General features: G+C 39.8%; 1 protein-coding gene across 1 annotated transcript in view; it reads left to right on the top strand.

Annotated features, from left to right (window-relative positions):
* Positions 1 to 23,949, top strand: part of MARCHF11 (membrane associated ring-CH-type finger 11) — a 118,052-nt gene extending 94,103 nt beyond the window's left edge. The window contains exons 3-4 of the mRNA XM_081233532.1: positions 2,981 to 3,173; positions 23,514 to 23,949. Coding sequence (XP_081089658.1) covers positions 2,981 to 3,173; positions 23,514 to 23,836 — 516 coding nt within the window. The 3' untranslated portion in view covers positions 23,837 to 23,949. The remainder of the gene's footprint in view (positions 1 to 2,980; positions 3,174 to 23,513) is intronic.
* The last annotated feature ends 559 nt before the right edge of the window (positions 23,950 to 24,508 follow it).

The following is a 24,508-nucleotide window of genomic DNA, read 5'->3' as shown; positions in this document are numbered from 1 at the left end:
CGAAGTGACGTAAAACCAAAATTTTAAGGGGCTCATTATAGATTTTAAACAGTTTATCCTTCTTTAAAAGTAAACTTCAAAAATCCCAAATTACTTCTTATATCCACAACAAAAAATCATTTCTATGATAATAGTAAATAATTGAGCCTCCCAGTGTATTGTAATCAAGAGTTGTTCTTTTTTTCCTAGCTTTCTGACATAATTTTAAACACATTAATTTCAAACGACCAGGCATTTGAATTTTAAACCATTTTAAATTTGGTAACACCAAACAAGTGTGAAGCATTGATGTTTCTTTTTTTTTTTTATTGAAGTATAGTTGATTTACAATGTTGTGTTAGTTTCAGGTATACAGCAAAGTGATTCAGTTATATAATATATATTATATGTATTCTTTTTCAGACTCTTTTCCCTCATAGGTTATTACAAAATATTGAGTAGAGTTCCCTGTGCTATACAGTAGGTCCTTGTTGCGTATCTATTTTATATAGTAGTGTGTGTGTATTTTAATCCCAACATCCTAATTTATCCCTCCCCCCACCTTTCCTCCTTTCTAACCATGTTTGTTTTCTATGTCTGTGGGTCTATTTCTGCTTTGTATATAAGTTCATTTGTATCAGTTTTTTTTTAGATTCCACATATAAGCCATATCATATGTTTCTCTTTCCTAGTAAGTCTGCCCCTTTGCTCATTCACCTTCCTTGTCAAGGAACAGCTGAGCCTCATGTGTGGGAAGCCTGCCACCTGAGCATGGCCTCCCGGTCCTGGCAGTCATGCTGACTCTGAGACCAAAGCCACCAGTTTCCTTGTCCCAGGACACACCACAGCACCATAGAACTATACCCACCAGTTCACCCAAATCCGAGTGCCTACTAGGGTCCAACATGTTGTTACTGAATGGGCATGCAGGCAGCCTGGATCAACGAATTAATAAGCCTAACTGAAGCTAAATATAATTAATTATACAATATTGAGCTGTCCAAATTTAACTCCACTAAAGTCACATAAGGAATCTGGAACATAAAGGATTCCTGGCAAAAGGAAAATAGATTTCAGTATGTAAAACACATTCTTGGTGAATCCTCTTCACTCATTTTTGATTACCCGACTTCTGTGTTTCAGGCATATGTATTTTGAAACATGTAGCACATCATGGGAAAATCAAACACACACACACGCAAGTCGGACACCTTTGCCTCATGGATTTATAACGATGATTTGTTTTCATCTATTTGGTGTGATTAATAAGTTGACAAAGGCTAACATAGTGCCCACAGACATGATAGCATCCATCTAGGACGGATATTAGTTGGAAGTAGTTTTCTATATCATTTACCATGTTGTTGTATTTAATGCAGATTTTAATGAGCATCAGAACTAAACAAGACCACAGCCATTGACACTTCACACTTGTCTGGTGACACCAAATTTAAAATGGTTTAAAATTCAAATGCCTAGTCATTTGAAATTAATGTGTTTAAAATTATGTCAGGATGCTAGTAAAAAAAGAAAAAACTTCAAATACATGCTTGAAATACAACATTGATTCATTTGTAATGATAAAATAATATTGACTAGTTCAGTTATTATTCATGCAAAATTGTAAAAGCAAGAACCACTTTTCAATCAATGAATCTTAGTTTTAAAATGGTGAGAAATACCTTTCTTATAGAATCTACCACCTTTGTCATTTGGTTCTGTTTTTTTCTTTAAGAGAAACATGAAGTAAATGATCTGAGAGAATGAAATATTTCAAATGCATTTTGATATTTAATCTTTAACAAGTATAGAATTTAGAACCTTGCATCTAAGAATATGCAAGGCTCAAAGCATATTTAAAATTATTATATGTTAATTCTTTATGATGAGAGACAGAGGCAGTGAGGGAGAGAGGGAATTTATGAGTAGCGATAGACCCCTATCTGGGGATGCACATATTCAGACTCTAGGTAAGTAAAGAGGTTAAGGAAATATCAGATTCACCCAATGGATGCTGACTGTTCAAGTTTGTTTTTTCAAGGTTATTTAAACTGTTTAGGGATTCTCCTGACAAGCCACATGTTTCAGCAGCCATAACTCTCACACACAGGGAGATTGTGCAGGTTGTTTTGAGTTTCATTGTTTACTGGCAGACTATAACAGAAATTCTAGTTTTGTTTCTGTCTCAGCGATGCGAAAGTGAGAACATGACTAATTAATTCTCTCAAGCTGATAACACCCTTTGAAGATTTTTCATCGTTTATACTATAAACCCTCTCAAACGCTGATGTTCAGACACCAAATTACTTCCTCCATTGAATGGTGTGTGTTTACACAGTTTGTGAGTTTCAAAGATACTCCTTCAAGTACAAATTCTAAATCTTGACAAGAATGGCTTCATGGATTACTCATTAGATAATGAATGACCAGTAATATCTGAGCATATGAAATGTACCAGTAACAGATAACATACAATTTTATAGTTCCCTTATAATTATTTCAGTGTGTTAAACGACTTTGTCACAGATGTTCTTATATAGCTTATTTATTTGCTTTTTACATTTTTTTCATAAAAAAGAGATAATTCCCTTTTTTTGCAGTAGCCAAATGTGTTAAGAGCAAAATAAATTTCCAAATAGAAGAGTCCTCACCATATTTCTTCAGAGTGTATTTAATTTCATGCACATGTGAAAGATGATAATGTGATTCCTAGGTACTAAACATTCCTCAGCCATTCACACTCAGTGTGATTATCTGGAATAAAACTAGATTAAACTTGTAGAATGGTGAATTACTGAAAATAATGAAGTAGAGGCCATTCATTAATCTTTATCTGCTTGTCTATTTTTTATAGCCTGGATGAAATGGAAAAATTTGTTTGGGGGCCGATCAGATTGAAAAGGGTCTAACATGAAGAGAAACATGGGGCTGAAAATGTTTTTTTTTTATTTTTCAATTATACACAGCACCTTTTTCTTACATGCCTCTGTTTTTCTTTTAGTGGCAAAGCATTTCTATAACACTGGTTGAGAAAGTTCAGATGATTGCTGTAATCCTAGGATCCCTGTTCTTAATAGCGAGTGTGACCTGGCTCCTCTGGTCAGCCTTCAGCCCCTATGCAGTGTGGCAGAGGAAGGACATCCTTTTTCAAATCTGCTATGGAATGTATGGTTTTATGGATCTAGTGTGCATAGGTAAGATCGTGACCTTCAACGTTAACAAACGGTCAGTAATCCATTTCTTGCAGCTCTTATGTTTTCATCAGTTGGATCTAACACAGAATGTTGTGGTTCACGTGACCTTGGTTATCCAGCTCATTGGCTATCTGGGGCGTCACAATCTCGCCACTTTTCTCAAAAAGCATAGCATCTCTATTCTCAAGTAGTCTGAAAAAATGAACAGGATAATGCCCGTTTAAAGTGATCTATTTTGCAACACAAAGAAGGAGGAGTTGAAGAAATTATTTGGGGTGGACGATGGAAGGATCGTCATTTATTTCTAAGGGATAGGAGCAAATAAATCCCCCTCACAAAGCTGGCAAAGCACTGACTAGTGCCAATGGCGATATTGTATCTCTGGGGAGAGCACTGATAACCTGGAGGTCTAACATGGTGGTGTGGTGACTCCGAGGGCATAAAGGGCCCCTTGGAAGGGTAAGGACTTGGGGACAGTTTTCCTTGCTGTCCTGTGCCTCTTCGTTTCACTTATTAAATGCAGTGGCTTAGAAGAGAAATAAAGGATAGAACATTTTAGCTTAAATAGACCGTACAAAAAAGGTTCCGTACGTGTCTCACTTAACCAATCTCTTGTTTCCCTTATACCATGAGAAAATGGAGGTTGATTCAATTCATGCAGCATCTACCCAGTGTGTGTGAGGTGCCACAGGCATTGTGATGGTGACCAGTTGGCAATAGGAGATGGGGATGGAGAGAGGCAGCACTGCACCATATCCAGGAGATTCCCTGCTCTGATGTGGTTTACAGCTTAAAGGATGTAAAAATGCCGAGGGAGGCAGCCGTGGTTCGCAAAGAATGGTCCACGGACCACCCATGGCAGCAGCATCTGCAGTGCTTTTTTGAGAAATGCACATTCTCAGGACCCACCCTAGATCTGCCGAATCAGAAACTTCCGGGTGCCCCCCTCCCCAGCAGTTTGTGTTCACAAGCTCGCCAAGGTGCGATGAAGCTTGAGAGCCACTGATTTCAGGGAGAGGATTCTCAACCTGGGATCAAGTGCCTTGGTTTGTAACGCTGGCCTCTGCTTGGATAGATCAACTTCGTCTCTCCATATTCCTCTTCTCTCACCTATAAAAATGGGAATAAGCATCCCTAGCACACAGGCTTAAAGGAAATAACTATTATAAAATAATTATGCTATTAACTGGAAGTTGTAGATTAAGAGTATTTAAATAAGTCACAAACATTGAAATACTTTAGACCACCTAAATTAATGCCTCTACTCACTAGACCCTTAATTTAACTAGCAGTTTTAATAGTCTCATTTTTTCTAAAAGAACTCTATACATTTAAAAAATATGATCAGCTTGGATTTCACCTCCTTTTCTTCTTTCCTCTCTTTTTACTAATATAAGACTAATAAGAAAGAAATGTATAAAATTTCAGGCCAGAAACGAAAAAAGAAGGGAGGGAAATGTCATGAATAATATGTAAACTGAACAGATGTTGCCTGAATAATTGAGCTAATCATGTATATGAACAATTTGCATTAAATGTGGCAATGCATATGTAAGCATTTGGAAATTCTAAATCTCTATACAAATGTAGTCTCTGGGGTATTGCTCTAAATTAAGAAGGATTACAAAATTGTTCTACAAATCCCTCAGCAAATTCAGAAATAGTGTTTATTCTATATTTCAATATAAAAGTTATAAAATACAGTATTCCACTGCTATTAAAAGGGGAGATGAAAAGCAAAAGAGCCATTAGGCTCCCAATCCAACCTGAAGGGAAAAAAATTCCAGTTGACTTTATTACAGCACTGAAAAGGGCCATGTATTTCTTGGTTAGGAAATCATTTTCTTGAATTCCACAGCCTGCATTTAATGCTGAGTTATTATATCTTAAATTTTCATTGTTAATGCCAGTCTTTTAATCAAGATTATTAGGATTCTGGTTTTAAGAGCACATACTTATAAACTAGTGATCTTTTTGACAATGTATGACGTCTTTGGGCCTCCCTTTTGAAATCTGGGTGTTTGCCCTTTTTATAAAGTCAAGTTTCTTAGGAATAAAAACCAATTGACATTTTCCTGAATAAGCTTTGGAGAGTGGATTTTTATCTAAGTTTTAAATATCGACAATACTTTTCATTGTCTTTTTGTTCATCAAATCAAAATCCCATCATACAATAGTTTATGTATATTTTGAAAAATATTAAAGAATTCAGATTGAACAACAGTGCTCATTTCATTTGGCAATCTCATTAATTAGCCTATCTGGACCCAGAGAAAATCTTATTTTTTTTCCCAAGAAATTGAGAAACCACTAAGTCAGAAAGCAAATACATGTAGGCTACCAACAGCCAACTGGATCATAGCAGGTAATAGCTCCTGCTAGCATTTCGAATTAATTAAAATGTCTTCTAATTAAATGTAGACAGTAACAAAGTAGATTACATTGATTATACCTCAGATACATACCCCTGACTGCAAGAACAGAGTCAGAGTTAGAGTGAAAAGCAGGCTTTTCAACTTTGAGTCCGATTTGTTCAGCTCAGTTCAATAAGCTTTGTATGTGTCAAACACAGTACTAAGTGCTGGGGATGCAAATGAGAGTCGGCCACTTTCCTGTCCCCCTAACGGCTCCCAGCCACAAGAGCAGGACAGACGTGGAAATAACTAGAACTCAGCTGGATGTGCAGAGTGATGGACGTATGCACAGGAGATGGTAGTTGGACAAAGCAGGGGGAGATTGATGCTGGCTGTTTTATGCAGGGAGGGAACATTTTCAGGCAGATTTCATGGGGGACGTGATAGCCAAGCAGGCTGATGGATGAAGAGATGCTTGGCAAGGGGGGAGATGGCCCCGCTGTCACCACTGGAGGATGTAAGATTGGCTCCCCGTACAGTGGGCTTTAAAGTAGTTGGAAACATTCCCGTATTCCTGTTCATCCAAGTTTTCAAACGTGTTTGTACCTAAACGAGAAGGAGCAGATGACAGCTTCGTAAATGTTCTTCTTAAAAAAGAATTCTGCAAATCCGTAGAAGATTATTGCAGAACCAAAAATATGTTATAATCCAGCCAGTGTATGTAATGTTTAGGAAGAGATTTTTATTGGATTGTTAAATCGAAAAGTAAAGATTTGTCGAAAATTTATTTACTTGGGGAAATTTACTTATTTCCAGGCAAAGTAAATTTGTTTGTTGCTTTCATTTATTTTTATGTAAAACATTTTCTGCTTTTGCAAGCTCCACTTTCTTCTTACTATTAAAGTTTGCATTATCCCAAGGGTCTAGGTACCATTATTGTTCAAATACCTAGATCAGGGCTGTCCAACAGAACTTTCTGCGGTGATGAAAATGTTGTATATCTGTGTTGTCCAATACCATGGACACTAGCTACATTAAGCTGTTGAGCACTTGAAATGTAGTTAGTGAGAATGAGAAACTGAATCTTAAATTTAATTTTATTTAAATTAATTTAAATTTAACTCAGTCACATGTGGCTAGTGGCTACCATATTGGACAGATTTCTAGATGATGGAATGGTAAATGTGTGAGGGCTTGATGAACAAGTTTCACCTTGTCTATATAAACAGGCTGTATTTCCTAAATGATAAAGTAACTCTGTTCCATGAGAGATGAATAGAGTGAAAATGAGTTCAAGAGGATTAGGAGAAGGGTGTTAAAGGTGAGAGGGTGGTGGTCAAGAGATAAACAGAGAGCTGTAAGAGGGAGACGTCTTAAGGAAATGGAAGTACAGAGAGATATAACTTTGTATTATGTTTGTGGAGCTCTTTTAAATATTTACATCGATGGCATTCAGACTATGATTGTGCACCAGGAAAACTAATATAAAGGATTTAAATCACCGAGATGTTGTAGCCCAGGGTCAGCGACTTAGGGAGAAGTAATAACCACAGCAGGCCTGCATTGGCTCCCTGAGAAGATTTGCACAGTGGACAAAGAAAGATTAGCAAACTTAGAAATGAAAAGCAAATGCCTGGCGGAAGGCTCCGGGCACAGGACCACTTTGCACATAAAACACTTCCATCGACCGGGTAACTCAAGGGAAGCTTGGGCCACGAGAGGAATCCATTTATGAATGACTCACAGAAATGAGGGACTAAGTAAGACTCGGCCATAAGGACGGGGGGTCATTTGATTACCTTGCCTCTGGGAGGTGAGGGCAGTTTACCGAGTCTCCTCAGTGCCTGGTAGAACCTCATGAGGTGAGTTCAGTCTCTTTGTAGAAGCAACAAACTAAAACGAAAACCCTATTATGTTCGTGGGATTCCCAAAACAGAGGTAGCAGTGCTTGTACCTAATCACATTAACACTCCAAGTTAGTGCCAAAACCACGTTGGGAAAATATTTGTATCTTCCCTGGGATGGTAAGGGAAGGAACTGGTTATGGCTACAAAATTTAAAAACTTGAATTACTTCTGTTCTTTTAAAAGATTTTCTTAATCGTCCGCAGAGTATAAATATACGCCTGTTCAAATTAAAAAGTATTTTGTGTTTACAATTGTGAAATATGTAAAGTTTTTAAAAAGACGATTTCCCTCACACTGCCCTTTTGTTATGTCACTTCCTTTGCAGAAATGTCCCCTCTCAACATTTTGATGTGTATCCTCCAGATCTTTTTCACAGTTTGCTTTTTGACATTGTCATTTGTAGTTTGGACTATATTTAACCCCATTCTAGTGGTTTTCTTAAAAATCCATTCTATGACAATTTAGGTTTATGGGGCAATTTTATCTAAGAAAGTAAGAGTGGGCCTTGCTGCTATGCAGCTCATCCTGCCTGGCATCTTTGGGGGACACCAGGGATGCCATGTGAAGCTTTCAAAAGCAGGACAGCATAAACAATCATCTTTCATTATTTCAAAAGTGCCCTGAGAGGTACTTCTGGTTGCTGCTGGTTTCCTCTGTGTGTGTGTGTGTGTGTGTGTGTGTGTGCCTCTTCTGTTCTGCATGCTTGTACTTGAATTTGAGAAATAGAATAATCAGGAGATCCAGCAATAACAGAATCGGTACTTTATCCACAGAGCCATGCGACAGAGGGAAGCAATTTTTTTCTTAAAGTAATTTCAGGGAGCCTTTACTACACGAAAAGAAGAGATTGAAAAGTAAAATCCCCTCAGTGTCAACAGTATAATAGGTAGAAGAAACTGACCCCAGAGCTCCTAAATGTGCTGGCGAAGCCAGGGGTTTTGAGAGGCAGTGATCTGGATCACCCCTGCTGGATTTTATTTTCTAAAAGAATCAGTGCAGTGTTTATAGCACAGATCCAGTATTCAAAAATAACCTGAGATATACTAGGATGAGGAGCTGATCAAAGTTTCTTCTTCTTTCTGTATCAATTATAGTCAATATTTAAGAATGCTTCTTCTGCAGAAATCTCATGCTCTTCAACATGAAGTTTTCTTTTCCTAAGTTTCAAATCTAAATAATTTTTTTAAAAATTCAGATAAATTCTTATGTATATCATGGCCCTTTTGAAAAATCTGTTTTTCATACTTGGTAATATATCTAGCTAAAGCTACTTGGGCACATGTAAGAAAACTATTTAGAGTTACCAGTTGGTAACTTTTATTCATATTTCATTATAGAACTTTAGAACAGTAAATAGATAAATACAACCTATTCCTATGGTTTTGGATTGATGATATAAGACCTATATTTACTTTTTAAAAGACACAGTAATTCTCTCTTGCTTTTGGTATTGCTTTACTTTGCTATTTTTTTCTCTAGATAGAGCAGCTAACAGTAACACATGATTTAACCTTTTATTGATGTGAAATGTGAAGTGTACATTTTCTATTTTTTTGATATTATATGAGGAAAGGTGAAGAAGTTTGACAAAGAATTTCAGGATAATCAGAGTCTTGGTTACCACAAATGAGTCCTTGCCATGGAGGATGACCAGTTGTCTATTGAATGCCAGAGTTATTTCCGCCTAAAATGGTGCATTTAGGTCATCTTCCTTCCTGTGGCCCATTTTCAACACGTTTAACCCAATTAGCATAAGCAAAGCATAAGAAAGTGAATCAACTAAGGGAAGAAAATTCTAATGTGTTCCAAACAAAATATAAATGACATTGAAACCATCCCCTGTTTAAAATTGTCCATGCTTGCTGGCATTTCCCAGCATGATTCAGAAGGTGACAATATTTCTTAAAGTATTTTAGGTGAAAAACATATTTACTGAAAGAAATTAACATTGGAATTGAAACATGCCATAATTTAGAGCAGAGAAAAATGGGTTTGCTGGGGAGCACCCTCCAGAGGGCTTCTGCTTCTTACCTTGTCACATAGGGTCATTACCATACAGATGTGTGATTGAAAGGACAGCAGTTGGTGAGATTTATAAAAAGTTCAGCTCCCGGGTCGTGATAGAGAGATAGCATTTTTTTAAGCTGCAGTATATTTATGGGCAAATATAAAAGTTATCAAATAGTTCCAGGAGAAAAATGTAAAATTACCGAGAGAACGCTCAAGTTCACCACGCTCTCTAGGGCCTGTGGGGCGCTCTTCTTCACAGAGGGGGTTGTGGATGTCGGACAGAGGTCTCAGCCCTCCCAGGGGACAGCCTAGACCACAGAGTCAGTCCAGTGTGACCTGACATGGGGTGTCTCCGCATCGAAGAGACTCTCTGGGAAGTGGGGACACCTCTTCTCAGGGCCACCAAATGGTACAGCGCCGACTCATTTAAAATTGTCAGAGAGTCTGATTGTAAGATTTCAAATCTACGTAATGTAGATTTTTTTGGTGGGCGGAGCCCACCTTTCATCACAGTCCACCCCCTCCCACCCCAGTCACCACCACTACCACCAAGTTTGGGATCTGAGCCACTGGGATCACTCAGGAAAACGGAGCCTGGACGTCAGTAGGTCCACATTCGGCCACGGAGGGGAGGCGGGGGGCTGGGGGGAGATGCGGAAGGCTGCTTGAGTGCCTGGTTGGCACTTTAGGTTGCAGCGGATGATGGGAGGTGTTGTTGCCCTTGTCTCGCTCTGAGATTCATGGGAAGCACGGATGTGGGTGAGTCTGCGTGAATCATATAAGGCGTGAGAAAAAAGCAGCTCAGCTTGAACAGGGTCTGGCAAAATAATGAAGGAAGTCGATTAGCCCGGTGTTTCCTTTTTGAATCGTCCAATCACAGTTTTCCCTCCAGACGGGAGAGGACTGTCAGCCACCTCTGCTCCATTTCCTGCTTCTATTTCCTGATCTATCATTTGATCGGAGACCAACGTCCCTCCAGCGTCTCAATTTGGCCACTTGGGAGACCCTTGCCCAGCCGCTGGACAGAGACCTTCTACTCTGGCCCAGAGCCCCTCTGGGTTTCCCTTCAAAATTCCTCCCAGACGAGGACTGGGCTGCGAGGTGGGCCACACTGGTTGGTCTGTCATCCTTGCAGCCATGCCTGTTACCAGATTCGAATGCTCTCCTGGCTTGTTTGGAATCATTCCTTAGAGCAGAATTCCTTTACAAGCACAGATCATTATTTCCTGATCTCAGAATGTATTAGTGTGCTTGATGCCCCAGGAAATGCCCCAGCTTCACTTAGAATCTAGCCAGGCCCCTTGGACGGAGAGGCAGAATGGGCCCTTGTAATTCAACGTCGTTAGAGAAAGAACAGATCTTTACCCTTTATATGCTTTGAGAAGCAGGCTGTTATTATCTCTTTACTCTGGAAGTACAAATTATAAGCTATTCTATGCCTTGATCACACTGATGTTTACCAATTTTTCCAAAGATTATTATCATAGTTTGTTATTAGTGGTATTGCTGCCTTTAAAACCCCAGGAGAGAAAGTAGAAAGGAACTTGCTTTTGCTACTTGTCCTCAAGGCTGTGCCTGAAATGGTCTCTCAAAGTGAGTTAACACTTTAGTCTTCCTCCTGGGGCAGAAAACCCAACCCCAAACCTTCCCCTCTTGTGACCTTGTATAGTTCAAGTTCTTTTGGAGAAACATGGACATGATTAGCCAAGCAGCAGACCAAATATATTGTTATTGTTGACTTTTGTTTCCTCCGTAGGAAATAGTGTTAATCTTTCAGCCTGTCTCAGTTGGGGTGGTTTAGCCAAATAAGTGTTAGTCATCTATTGGACCAACATTCACTGGGTATTTATTGTGTCCCAATAATAAAGTACAGGATAGAAATACAAATAGTTCACACTCTGCTGCCTGTTTTTGTATAATCCATGATCTAAGAATGATTTTGAAATGGTCAAACAAACATTAAAAGAAGAATATTATTTCACTGCATATGAAAATTATATCAAGTATAAATTTCAGTGGCCCTAAAAAAAGTTTTCTTGGAACCCAGTCATATCCATTCACTGATGTGTTGTCAATGAGTGCTTGCAGCCTCATCAAAGAGGGACCATGATGTATGCATGACCTACAATATTTACCATCTGGGCCTTTGCAGAAAAGCTTTTGGAATATAGCATCCTCCCTGCTCTCCAGCTGCTGGCAAGAGACAGTCAGGGAAATAAGCAATTAAAATACAACGTGGAAGGTGCCAGGAGGGAAATATATGTGAGTGCAGGTGGGGGAAGGTTAATCATACTTAGGGTTGGAAAGTTGAGCTGGGGATTTGTATCTGGCGGTTGAAACCAGCGTCTGCGAGGGCAAGTGATTCGGGTGATATGAGCGGCCGTTTGAGGAGCACAGTGAGACACAGGGCAGGCAGAGAGGGGATGGCGGCCACAGGAGGAGGGAGTGGGGCCGGGCGAGGGCAGGAAGGGACTGGGGCAGAGGAGCACGTGGCCAGCAGTGCCAGACGCCTTACCAAGAGCAGGTGAGATCAAGACAACACGTATCACTGGATCAGGCAATAGGGGGGTTCGGTGGATAGACACAAGATTGCTGAGAATGGCCGGGATAGGCAGAAGGGGCTCAAAATGTAAGTTTATAAGTCTTGGCTGAAAAGGGGCACAGTTAAATGAGGGTAGAATCTGGGGGTGGGGAGTAGAATTGAGGAAAGTTCCTGTGTATTTGTTTTAAGGGTGGAGCGAGGTTTGAGCAAAATGCTGAGAAGACAGATCCAGAAGAAATCAGAAGGCAGATTGGAGATCCAGGTGGGAGGGGACAGCTTGATGCCCCTGAGGTGCAGAGATAGAGCCCAGCACACAGGGGAAGGGTCTGTCTTGCACAGGAAGGGCGCCCTCACCCCTGAGATGGGCAGGCGGGGGAGGAGAGGGTGGGCGCAGCCGAAGATGCCGCACGCGCTGCTCTGGGAGGGGAAACGGATGGTCCTCCTTTCCAAAGATCTCCCCTTTCTCAGGCAGGCAGATAGTAGGGTCATCTGTGGAGACAGGGAAGGCACAGCCTGGGGACAGGAGTCTGCAGAGAGAATTAAAAATGACCATCAGAAGCGCAGGGCTTTGGGGAGGGGAGCTGAGCCAGGGGACATGAAGAACCACTGGGCATGATTGCGTGCCCTCCCGAGGCTGGGCTGGGGGTGGCCCCAACATCCAGGGCTATGAGGCTGTGTATTCTTACCCACTAGCGCTGAGAGTGAGTGCAGAGTGGGGAAATGGTGAGACTGGACCTGGATGAGGTTTTATATACAGAGCTGCTGGAAGACCAGCAGCAAGATCAACCTTGCCATTCACCTTGAGTGGTGGAGGATGATTACAGGATGGGGTTGCTATCTCAGTGGCTGGGGAAGGAACCAGAGCCGGAAAGGAGCCGGCAGATTGGGGAAAGATTGCCCAATAGTGGGGCTCGAGGTCTTCAGGAAGTAGAATGGGTGCACTCATTGAAAGGAAGAAAGCGGGTGAGTGAGAAGCACTGGAGGTGGTGGTTGTCAGCAGTGCTGGTACAGTGTCAGGGCTTTTGCAGTTGGACCAGTTTCTGGAAGGGAAAGGCCCAGGGTGGAGTGAAGGAGGGACAGCAGAGGGCAAGGGTTATGCAGGTCAGGTCATGGTCAAGCCTTCCACGTGGACCTGAAGAGTGTGGGTCTGTGGGGCTGAGGAGATCCACGAGCCAGGGGACAAATCATCTGAGATTGCAGGGATCAGCTGAGGCGTCAGGAGGGAACATCCCTTGGGGCTTCACTCTGTACGTGAGCATTCGCGCATGCGCGCGTGCACACGTGTGTGTGTTTTGTGCGACTTCACTTTGTCTTTACTGTTTTCCACGAGAGTGGTTGTGTGATTTCTAAACACATGAGGGTTGGAACAATTGCAACTACTTTAGAGAGATCTGAGTACATCCCTAGGCTACTCTAAAATGAGGTTATTAAAGAGGCCAATTCAACTTGGACATGGGAAGTTTTCCTTGGAGGAGAAAGCAGAGTAGACCGTGGTAATGGGAGCCATGACAAGATGACACAGCTCCCTTAACCTAAGAACCTGGAGATTGTTCTCCAGAACTGGCACTGACCTCTTTGGGGGCCTCCTGGCTTCACACCATTTTGCAACAAAGAACTTTCTCACGACGGAGAGTGTGAACATGATTTTTCTAAATGATGCTCCTACTTAGCACACAGAGGATGTGAGACTGCGGTGCGCTGCCAGGGTTTCTCTGGGGTCATGAGGAAGCACAGAGGAGCAGAGAAGTGGAGCCTGTATATGTTTTCAGCTGCTTCCAAATACGTTGAAAGGAGGCTTTAAAATCAAATCTCCAGTGATGACTGAGAGTGTGTTTACCCTGGTCCAGGCAACATTCTAAGCACTTTACCTGCATTTTCACACTCAGTCCTCACAGCAACCCTATGAGGTGTAGATACTGTTCTCCTCACCTCAGAGATGAGAAAACTAAGGTGCCACTAACCAGTTTCCGAAGGTCACACAGATTGGAAGAGGGACCCAAGATTGGACTCCGGACACTGCGGCTCCAGAGCCCGTGTAAAAATATTTATGTGATTAATTCTATCTATCTCCTTATATGGTGAGCTCAAACGGCTAACTTACAAAATATTGTCTATTCAATAAAGTGAAACTACTTCGTCAGTTGCTGTCTCGAACACCTAAGGCACGGAATCAGGAATAAATACTTTCTTTAACTACTGATTTTAGATCAGAAATAGAGAAAAAAATTTCCCCTGGAAACCCAAAATAATGTAGCTGTTTTGTGAAGCCTTTATTTATTGTAACTTCATAGAACCACAACATACAGAAACATTAGTAAAGAGAATGGAAAATATTTAATATACCATACCAAAAGCCATTTCTCTCTCTTTGCTGAAACGGTTTCTTGATAAGATAATTTATGTAAAGAATCACATCTCAACTTTGAATTTTCTTGCTAGATCACAGAATAGAATATTAAGGAAACTTAAGGTCTGAGCATTTTTATATTCAGGTTAAAAATGTTTATTGCTTTTTCAATTAAAAAATCTTACTGATGTTATGTGGATGAATTCAAAGAGTTAGAAACTGTACTTATGCTGAGATGACAGCTTCTGTTTGGAATTTTTACCCACAGTCTGTGTGATTTAAGAGAAATGAAAAACAAAGCCAACAAATGTGAAACAGCCTATGTCAGGTCCAAAGATAAACAGGTTTTAATTAGATACTTCAATTAAAACTTTTAAAATGCTGTTCTCACCCCTCAAATGGAACAATCAATACATGTATTGTTTACCCCAAAGATTAATAAAATCATAATCTGCAAGTTTGGAGTAGACAGTTTATCCATTGGAGATGGAAGGGAAAATCAGTTGTACATATCTTGACTTGCCACTAGGAAAAGTCCACTAATAGACTCCTTCTAAGAACTGGCTTTGGTCCAGAGTGTGGGAAACAAATGGAAATCTACCAAAGTAGATTCCCAATCCTTGAGGCATTAATTAACCCAGAAGATAAACATTGATAGGCTTTTTAACCAAATACTGTAATATTGAGGTTTGCAGAGTTATTTATTTTATAAACTGGGAGGATCACTCCCATCTCCTATTCAGATGCTGCAATGCACACTTTAGAATACAGGCCAGAGGAGAACTGACCATCTTAGTCTGAAAAGAGATTTTGATTCTGTCTACTTCATAGTCAGTGTAATATCCCTTGGGCCAAATAGACACTAGTGAGGACCAGCTTCAGCCAGGGGTGGCTCCTGAGATCTGAGTTCTTGCAGAGGGAGTGCATTGGATCAGGCATCAGGGGTCTGGCTCTGATTCTGGGCTTGGACATTTAACTGTGGCCCATTGGTCAAGCCATGTCACTTCTCTGGGCTTCAGAGACTTCATCCCCCTCATATGAACAGGTTGGGTTAAATCATACCCAATATTTCCTAATTTTGAAATTCAGTGACTATGTTTGACAACTTCTCATCTCTGTGATATGATGTTACTCTTTGCTACCAGGTGTTCCATCCGTCCATGAATTGAAGGACAGAATTGGAGTTGCATTCAGCTGAAATTAAACCAATTCTAAGTCATGCTCCCAGTTACAGGGGAACTCTAGGATATCTTTATTACCTATAAAGGTATTGGACTCATTCCTTTATTTCTTTTATTGAAATAATCATATCCATAGATCTTTTTTTCCTCAAGCACTTTTGGATGGAAACTTAGATAATATAACAATTCTTCTCTCCAGTGAATTCTTTTAATCCTTTTTTCTTTAAAAATTAACATATCATGTATTTTATAATGTATAACAAGTTTGCAACTTTTGAGGAATATTCTGTGAATATGCCTGTGGTAGATTTGTGCCCCAGGGCTAGTAATTGAAAGTTCAGGGGAATCTCCTGTCTACTAATGAAGAAAAAAAATCATTAAAATAATTGATTGATGGGGCTTCCCTGGTGGCGCAGTGGTTGAGAGTCCACCTGCCGCTGCAGGGGACACAGGTTCGTGCCCCGGTCTGGGAGGATCCCACATGCTGCGGAGCAGCTAGGCCCGTGAGCCATGGCCGCTGAGCCTGCACGTCTGGAGCCTGTGCTCCGCAACGGGAGAGGCCACAACAGTGAGAGGCCCGCGTACCGCAAAAAAAAATAATAATAATTGATTGATGGATTGGCTTCTTAGAAGAGAAAGTGGTCAGATAAATGGACAGCATTTTTTTTATTCTCCTGTTTTGTCTGGAAATAGAAGAGAGGAATCCATGTCTGCCTCTTAGGCTTTTGGCCTGGGCACTGTCATTTTGTAACTATTGGGTTCATGACAGTAATTGAAGTAGGAATAGGGTTCCTGTCCTCAGGGAGCACATGACTGATTGGGGTCACGGAGAGATGATTCTCTGTTTCATGGTTTTATCTCAGATTTGCTAAGAAGACAGAATTAGCAGAATTTAGTGCAAGAGGATAGACTAGTCTAGGTGATTCTTGGGTTTCAGCTTAACTGACTTGGGGGATGATCATTAACTGAAGTAAAGATGGTAGGTTAAGAACCAGATCCAACCTATGTCAGGACCTTCTAGGAAAGGTGGTGCTTCCCTCACTGCCAGCTAGTGAGAGGTTACACTCCATGTTAAAATTTGCCTTTGCATCTTGTTCTGTGCCCAGGCAGTGTTGGTCATCAGCATTGAAGGAACAGCACAAATGTGTTCTTTGCAACCAGGCTGATGACGGCAGATTTCATTGAGTGAAGAGGAAGACATAGAGGGTGGCAGTGTTGTAAAACAAACACCATGAATTTCCTCTTGTGTGCTCTCAGAGAAACAGTCATTTAGGCTCTATTGTCATAATCATTGTCGTAATCATTTCTTCATGTGTGCTGTTCTTTACTTTGGGGGTGAGGTGGATTAGATCATTCATATTTGGAAACTAGCCAGCCTCTAGTGTCAAGGATTTTCATGTTGTGGAAAGTTTCTGAATAATTCGCTGTCCTTATCACACTTCTTAGCAAAGAAGATTTTACTACCAATGCTAATGATGAACCTGTGTTTGAACCCCTGAGCTTTAAACTTTGATGACCAGCCTGCCATTCTCAACTTGGTTCTTATTTTATATATATATACATATACATATACATATACATATGTATATATATATATAATATTCAACAATAGAAAACTTAACTAATCTTTTAGAGATATAAGTACATTTTATGCAGAATATTTCTTTTCATTATTTGTTCTGATGGGCAATATTGGAAATATGTTTCACAAAAATCCCCATATATAATCAGGATATTGTAGTTCCCAGAGGCCTAGATTTTAGGATATCAGCTGATGATAGCTCTCTTTTGTGAGCTTAGTGATTTCTGTAATGGAATATGTATTGTCTTTCAATCTTTATATCTCTCTTTAAGTTTTATATTTTTGCTTTTTTTTTCTTTCCTGGTTTTTGTTTTACTTTAAGCTTCATATATAGTTGAGTCCCAACAAAAACCATTCAGTGTATATAGAAATGACTTGTGGTTATTTCTTCAAGATTCATATTAACAAGATTCAACAATGGAAGAGTAACTTTTAAAGTGATTACCTCTACACTTACATCTAAGTTTCCATAATGGTTGGGCATTTAAATGTAGAGTATCTTAGGAAGATGTACCAGGAGGATTCATGCGTTTGATTACATTCTAGCAGCGATGATCCCAACCAAGGGTATCTTGGGCCACAGTCTCATTTAGTTAACCCTCTTTTGTTCAACTACACTCTGGTCTTCCCCAAGTTCCAGTGGGAATTAAGGACTAAAAAATTGAACCACTTAATGAGGTTGACTCTAATCTTCTCTAATCTGTTCTTCTTCTTCTTTTTTTAAAATTTTATTTATTTATTTATTTATTTATGGCTGTGTTGGGTCTTCGTTTCTGTGCGAGGGCTTTCTCTAGTTGCAGCAAGCAGGGGCCACTCTTCATCACGGTGTGTGGGCCTATCACTGTCGCGGCCTCTCTTGTTGCGGAACCCAAGCTCCAGACACGCAGGCTCAGTAGCTGTGGCTCATGGGCCTAGTTTCTCCATGGCATGTGGGATCTTCCCAGACCAGGGCTCGAACCCATGTCCCCTGCATTGGCAGGCAGATTCTCAACCACTGCACCACCAGGGAAGCCCTGTTCTTCTTAACTGTAACTATAGGGACCCCAAAGTCACCATTCTGCTCCTGGTGCACACTGACTTTCCAGAATGACACAATTATATGTATAGAGTTTGGTTATATGGAAACTCACTGAGAGAGGTAGGGGGAGAGAGAGAGAATGAGAATGAGAATCTTGGCCAGGAAGAATGGTTAAATTTAACTGAGAAATCTTAGACATTTTCACAATCAAGAGAGCCTTTTCTGGCCAAATATCCGCTGCGAGCTGTGAGTTCTTTAGCTTTCCCAAGTGTCTCTGTGATTGAACAGCACACAGGCGTTTAGGCTGTGTTATCAGGATCTTACATTACTTGGGAAAGCTCAGGATGAGTGCAGCTTACCAGATAGAGTGTTCACCACTTACAGTGTTGCCTTCATATAAGGTTCCTCAACCCTTTTCTCTCCTAGAATGGGGACAGATGGAAGGCACTGTTTTATTGGCCCTCCTAGAGATGAAACAGTGTCAGTGACACACAAGGATATTAAAAATGGCAACTAATTGTATAACTTTGCCCAAATCATAGTCTCGAGGGCTTAATTTACTCATATTTTAAATGAGGATGATGTAGGTTTTTATACCAGGTCTGTCTTAGCCTGTTTGAGCTGCTATAACGAAATACCACAGCCTGGGTGGCTTAAACAACAAACATTTATATCTTACAGTTCTGAAGGCTGTGGGAAGTCCAAGGTCAAGGTGCTGGCACATTCAGTATGGTGAGGGCTCTCTTCTTGGTTTGCAGACAACCATCTTCTTGTTATATTGTCACATGGCCTTTCCTTGGTGCATGCACACACACATACACACACACACACATACACACACAGAGAAAACTTATGTCTCTCCCTCTTTATATAAGGGCATTAATCACCCTCATGAATTACCTCCCAAAGATTCCACTTCCAAATACCATCATGTTGCAGATTGGGGCTTTAACATATGAATTTGGGGGATATACAAACATTCAGTACATAGCAATATCTCTTTCAGTTGGTCAATCTATGACTAGGAGAGGCTGCCATCCACTGGATATTTAGAATGAATAGCACTGTAGCACTCAAGGTTTACATATAGACAAGTTTGGGGCTTCCTTCTCAGAGCTGATGTCTTCATAATGTTGGACAATTGGCTAAATCTCTCTAGGTCTCAATTTCCTTAACTATGAAACTATTCAATAATATATGTTTGTAGAGTCACAGTCAAGATTAAATGAAAATTGTGCATGTAAAAGCACTTGTCACACAACAGATCCTTGATAAAAATTTAGTTTTTAAATTATGAAAAATGACCAAATCTATTCAAACAAAAGCTGAAACAAGCAACACAAGAAGTGAAATAGTTAGACCGGTGGTTTGGTAGTTAATATCAACATTTGTTTGTATTTGAACATAACTTTTGCAAGTCTCTGTTAATTGTAACACACCATTTGTCTATATTGAAATAAACATAGACAAATGGTGCGTGTGTATGTGTGTGCGCACACATGCACATATGTGAGTCTGTGTACCTTGAGAGTCTTCCCATTATTTCATGGGTAGTTAGCCCATTTTCTACTACCTTGTAAGAATTTCAACTAACACACCACTTCCAAATTTGGGATATATTTTACTTACATAAACACTGTGATTTTATTTCAGTGAAACCAGAAATTACTTAAACCTGCTCTGTCGTTAAAGACTATTCCCTAACAAAAATGTTCCTTTGCACATCAATAAGGGAATGCTCCAATTAATGTTACTGGCAAGAAAATTATAAGAAACAACCAACTGCACACACAGGGACACCTACACACACACGCTCCTCAAGTTTCAAAACCCCAAGTTCCCATAAATCACACCTTGTTGACATCTTTGCCATTAATAATGTAGCAAGTAACATAAAATATTTAATATTTACATTTTATAGAAATTATCATTGCTTTTCCCTTCAGAGTTAGTGACTCAGATGAAGCAAATCCAAGCGTGTCTTCCTATGACCTGAAATGTCAAGGTGACAGGTTCATTTTAAGGCTTAACTTGAGGTATTACACAGAGAGTGAAGGCTACTCAAGGATGTGAACTGATCAGTTATGAAACAAGAGGGGACCTATCATCAGTAAGACAGGAGGGCAGTACGATTTTTAATAGCCAGATTCTCAACACATTGAACTAGAGTTAAATAAATCCTTATCTCTGGATTTCAATGATCACAGTAGTCAAGTCTTCTCATAACCACTAGTACAAATGGCATTTGCCACTGCCCCAGAAAAATCTTAAGGAGAAAAGGGAAAAGTGTACATTACAAAGGAGGGTGAGATGGGGTTCCTCCTATTTCAGTAAAATTTAAGCCTCTAGAGGATGAGGAGTAATTCCAAACTTTCATGGGGAATAAAGCAAAGTCTAAACATCACTCATAACGTGAATACAATGAAGAAGCAGCACATGGAGCTGGAAATTCAAAAGGACTATGTCTTCATGAGAACTTCAAGTAGTTCTCTTTCATTAAATTCAGTTCAAAATGTACTATAAAGACCTGTGGGATTTATTTCTGCACGTTGGGTAGATTTATGTATAATATTTAGAAAAGTGCTACCAGGAATATATTCCCAGAAAATGACTTTCAGCTTGAGTAAATGATCTGATTTCTGGCCTTTCAAAGCAAATCACTAAAAAAAAAAAAGAAAAGGATCCTGTGAAATGAGTGGTTTCCCTGGTGAAGTCAGCCCCCCATCACTGGACTTAACAAGAATGAACCTGTCACAGACTGTAATGGTCTTATGATTAGTGTGAATGAATGCTCCTCACTACATAGATTCACTATTGATTTTTTAATCAATAATAATGTCTTGTATTTAGATAGTTACCATCTCCAAAGAAATCTGAGTGCTTTATAGTTGATGAATTCCAATTTATCTTCATACCATCCCACTGAATGTATAGATTAGGTATTCCAATTGCATTTTAAGGAGGAAAAACAGAACCAGAAAAGTTAAATCATTAGCCAGGGAGATTTCAGAAAGCTAATATTAGAATTACCAATTAAATTCTGGTAGTCTTGACTTATAATTCTGACTGTTTCCCCAAAACATCTGGTCAGTTGGGTCAACTCTGATTATTCTTTAGGAAAAAGGAATCAAACCTTTGAATTGCTATGATTAACAGAAGTTTACATTACTTCTCATTATTTTGGTGGTGTACAATAATTGGGCTTAAGACGTTTTCATTTATTAGAGCATATGCATTTTTTAGTGGCCTATGTTAGTACCTTTGGAATGCTCTTAAGTCACGTGTGCCAGAAGTTTATCTCCTGGTAAGGGATAGATGTAAGATTTAAATTCTCATATTAGGTAGGTGTGATTTTTCAAAGACCGGGTATCTCCATCACCTATGTGACATTGTTTTAGTTGACAAAAAAAAATAATCTCCTCAATAAAAGCTTGTTCAAAACCTGTACTTATTATACCTCTGGGAAGGTTACTGTCATCCTTTCAGTCACCCAGTCTTCTAGCCTTAAAAATGTGAGCCTCTGATTTTTTTTCCCCTTCTTGCATTTACAATTTCTGTCCGTTTTTCCTCTGACAAGTTGATTGCTTTGTTTCTCTGTGTTCTCCTTACTGCTAACACTCTGCTCCTCACATATGACGTGGTAACCTCCTTACTTGTCTCCCCTACTTCTGTTGTCCATTCTTCAACCCATCTTAGGTCAACTTTCCTAATAAATTTCCCATAATTTTTGAAGTTATGAATTATTTGAGTACATGAAAAGTATATAGAATAACACGTTAAACATTCATGTCCCCACTACTCAGCCTAAAAAAAACACGACATTAAAGACACAATAGAAAGCCCTCTTTGAAGCCTCTCTCCAATTTCACCCCCCCTCACTATCATGAATTTAATGGTTATTATTCCCATGCACGTTTTAACATTTTAACCGTATGTATCTGTATCCATAAAAATGTATAGTATTTCTTCACTCCAATCATTTATACTTCTGAGATTTTCATTTGTTATGTGGCTTTGAGATTTCCACTCTTATTTTAAGATTTATCCATGTTAGTGCATGTGACTTTGTTCCCTTCTCTTTCATTGCTGTAGTCCTTTGGATCCACCCAGTACAATTTATCCATTCTTCTCAGGATGGGCATTGAGATTGTTTGCGATTTTTTTCTCAAACAAATATGTAATAAACATTTTTGAACATGCTTCCTTTTTCATATTTATGAGAGTTTCTCTAGGACATACTCCCAAGGTTCTAAATGCTAGGAGGTGGTAGGATCTTCTCATTTTCAAATTTTGGTTAAAAGTGATTGTGTCAAAACTGACACATCCTCCTTACGTGCCATATTCCATCTTAAGAAAGACTTTATTGGCTTCTCCTCCAACTTTCAATGGAATTTCAAACTCCGCTAAGAGAAGCTCCTCCTCACTTTTCTATCTGAAGCGACCTCCCCACCAGGGACTCCTTTTTGTGATAGGTCACAGATTCAAAAGCTTTTGGACTACACATTGAAATATAAATGTGTGAAAAATGCAGGGTATGGTGGGATCTGGAGTGGATGGTGGAGATGGAGCCATGCGACAGGGCACCATATCCGACTTACAGATGGCTAGTTTGTAGTCCCCAAGGTTCCCGTATTATTTTGTTTACTTTCCTGAAAGTTTGTCTCAGAAATGTGTAATTATCAATTCCCTGTATAGCAGCAAAGAGCCCTCTGGAGCCCGCCTGCCTGGGTTTGAATCCCTGCTCCCCTGCTGCCACCTGTCTGCTCTTGAGCAACTTCTTGTTTGTAAAATGGGGGACATGCTAGTGCTTACTTTGTAAGGGGGTGGTGAGAAATAAATGAGATAATATGCATAAATCTCTCAAGTAGGTGCTTAATAAATATTTGTTGAATTGTTGAGGAGAGGAAAAATAACAAAAGGTTCAATCATATCTCCTGTGTGTCAGGCATTGTTCTAGAAGCTGGGGAGATGGCAGTGACCTTGATATTTGTCTCTTTCACAAATCAAGTTGCCAACTGGGACCAAGTCCCCAACACATTGCTTGGCTCATGGTGGGCACTCAAGAAAGAGATGCTGAATGAAGAAAGGAACCTAATGGTTCTCCTAAGGCAACGTAAATGCCTAAGCATGTTCTGAGCCATAATGGAGCAAGTACTTTATACCCATGATGACTTTACTGTCTGCATGGCAGTGGATTCTTATTTTTGAATATTGACAACTCCCGTGTAATACAGGTAGTAACTTGCCGTTAGACATAGTATTTGAGCAGTCAGAATACCACGTTTTTGATGATGATGCATCACAGAGAATTGACTATTTCTTTAATCTTACTTGTATACAAAATAACATTCTCAACTTTTGATGATGACCAGTCTTTTTCATTTTTCCCTCAAATTTAGGTCTCATTGTCCATGAAGGAGCTGCAGTTTACAGAGTGTTTAAACGCTGGCGAGCTGTCAACTTACACTGGGATGTATTAAATTATGACAAAGCCACAGACATCGAAGAAAGTAGCCGGGGAGAGTCTTCCACAAGCAGAACTTTATGGTTGCCATTGACGGCTCTACGAAACAGGAACTTGGTCCACCCAACACAGTTGACCTCCCCAAGGTTTCAGTGTGGCTACATGTTATTACATCTGTTCAACCGGATGAGGCCCCATGAAGATTTGTCAGAAGATAACAGCTCGGGGGAGGTTGTGATGAGAGTGACTTCAGTGTGACAAAGCTAAGAAGGTGTGGTGTGGACCAGCCTGCACATCTTGGAATGTAATTGCAGTGAATGGCAAAACCATAGCACTTCTAAAAACACACATCTATGAACTTTTTAAAATTTATGCTTTTTATATGAACATTTGAATTGCAAATACATTTTTCTGAAAAAAAGAGTCCTCCTGTTCTTTGCTTTCTGACTTATCACATCTTTTATAAGTTGGTACTTGAAATCATTATACATATTATTTAACTCTACTTGGTTAAAAGAATGGTGAACGTTATCCTTAAGGTCAAAACTATTTTTTTTCTCGCTTGTTTTAAATATATTTTTATCAAATGTTTTGCTCCATGTGTAATTTTTCAGGCATGCTACCAATGGGGAAGAGTTTAGAATGCTGTAGGCAGATTCCAAAGTGCCCATCAAGGACAAAGCACAGGGGTGATTCTGTGATGCACTGGTCTTCCTTATGCCTCAGGCTGGTTGGCAAACTTGAGCATGACTTTTTGTGGGGGATGAATTAACCTGTCACCAGGAATGCAAGTTCTAGGAATTATGGCTTGTTTTCTAACTTCTGAAACAGTATGGAGAGCTTGTAAAAAGATAAAGATAATTGGAATAAAATAGTCTTACAGGCATACTTTGAAGATATTGTGGGTTCAGTTCCAGACCTGCAATAAAA

This window comes from Mesoplodon bidens, assembly GCF_964165515.1.
Source record: "Mesoplodon bidens genome assembly, chromosome: 4".
NCBI classification, from domain to species: Eukaryota; Metazoa; Chordata; class Mammalia; order Artiodactyla; family Ziphiidae; genus Mesoplodon; species Mesoplodon bidens.
The sequence above is the reverse complement of the archived record's forward strand: the minus strand, read 5'-3'. Positions and strand labels throughout refer to the sequence as shown.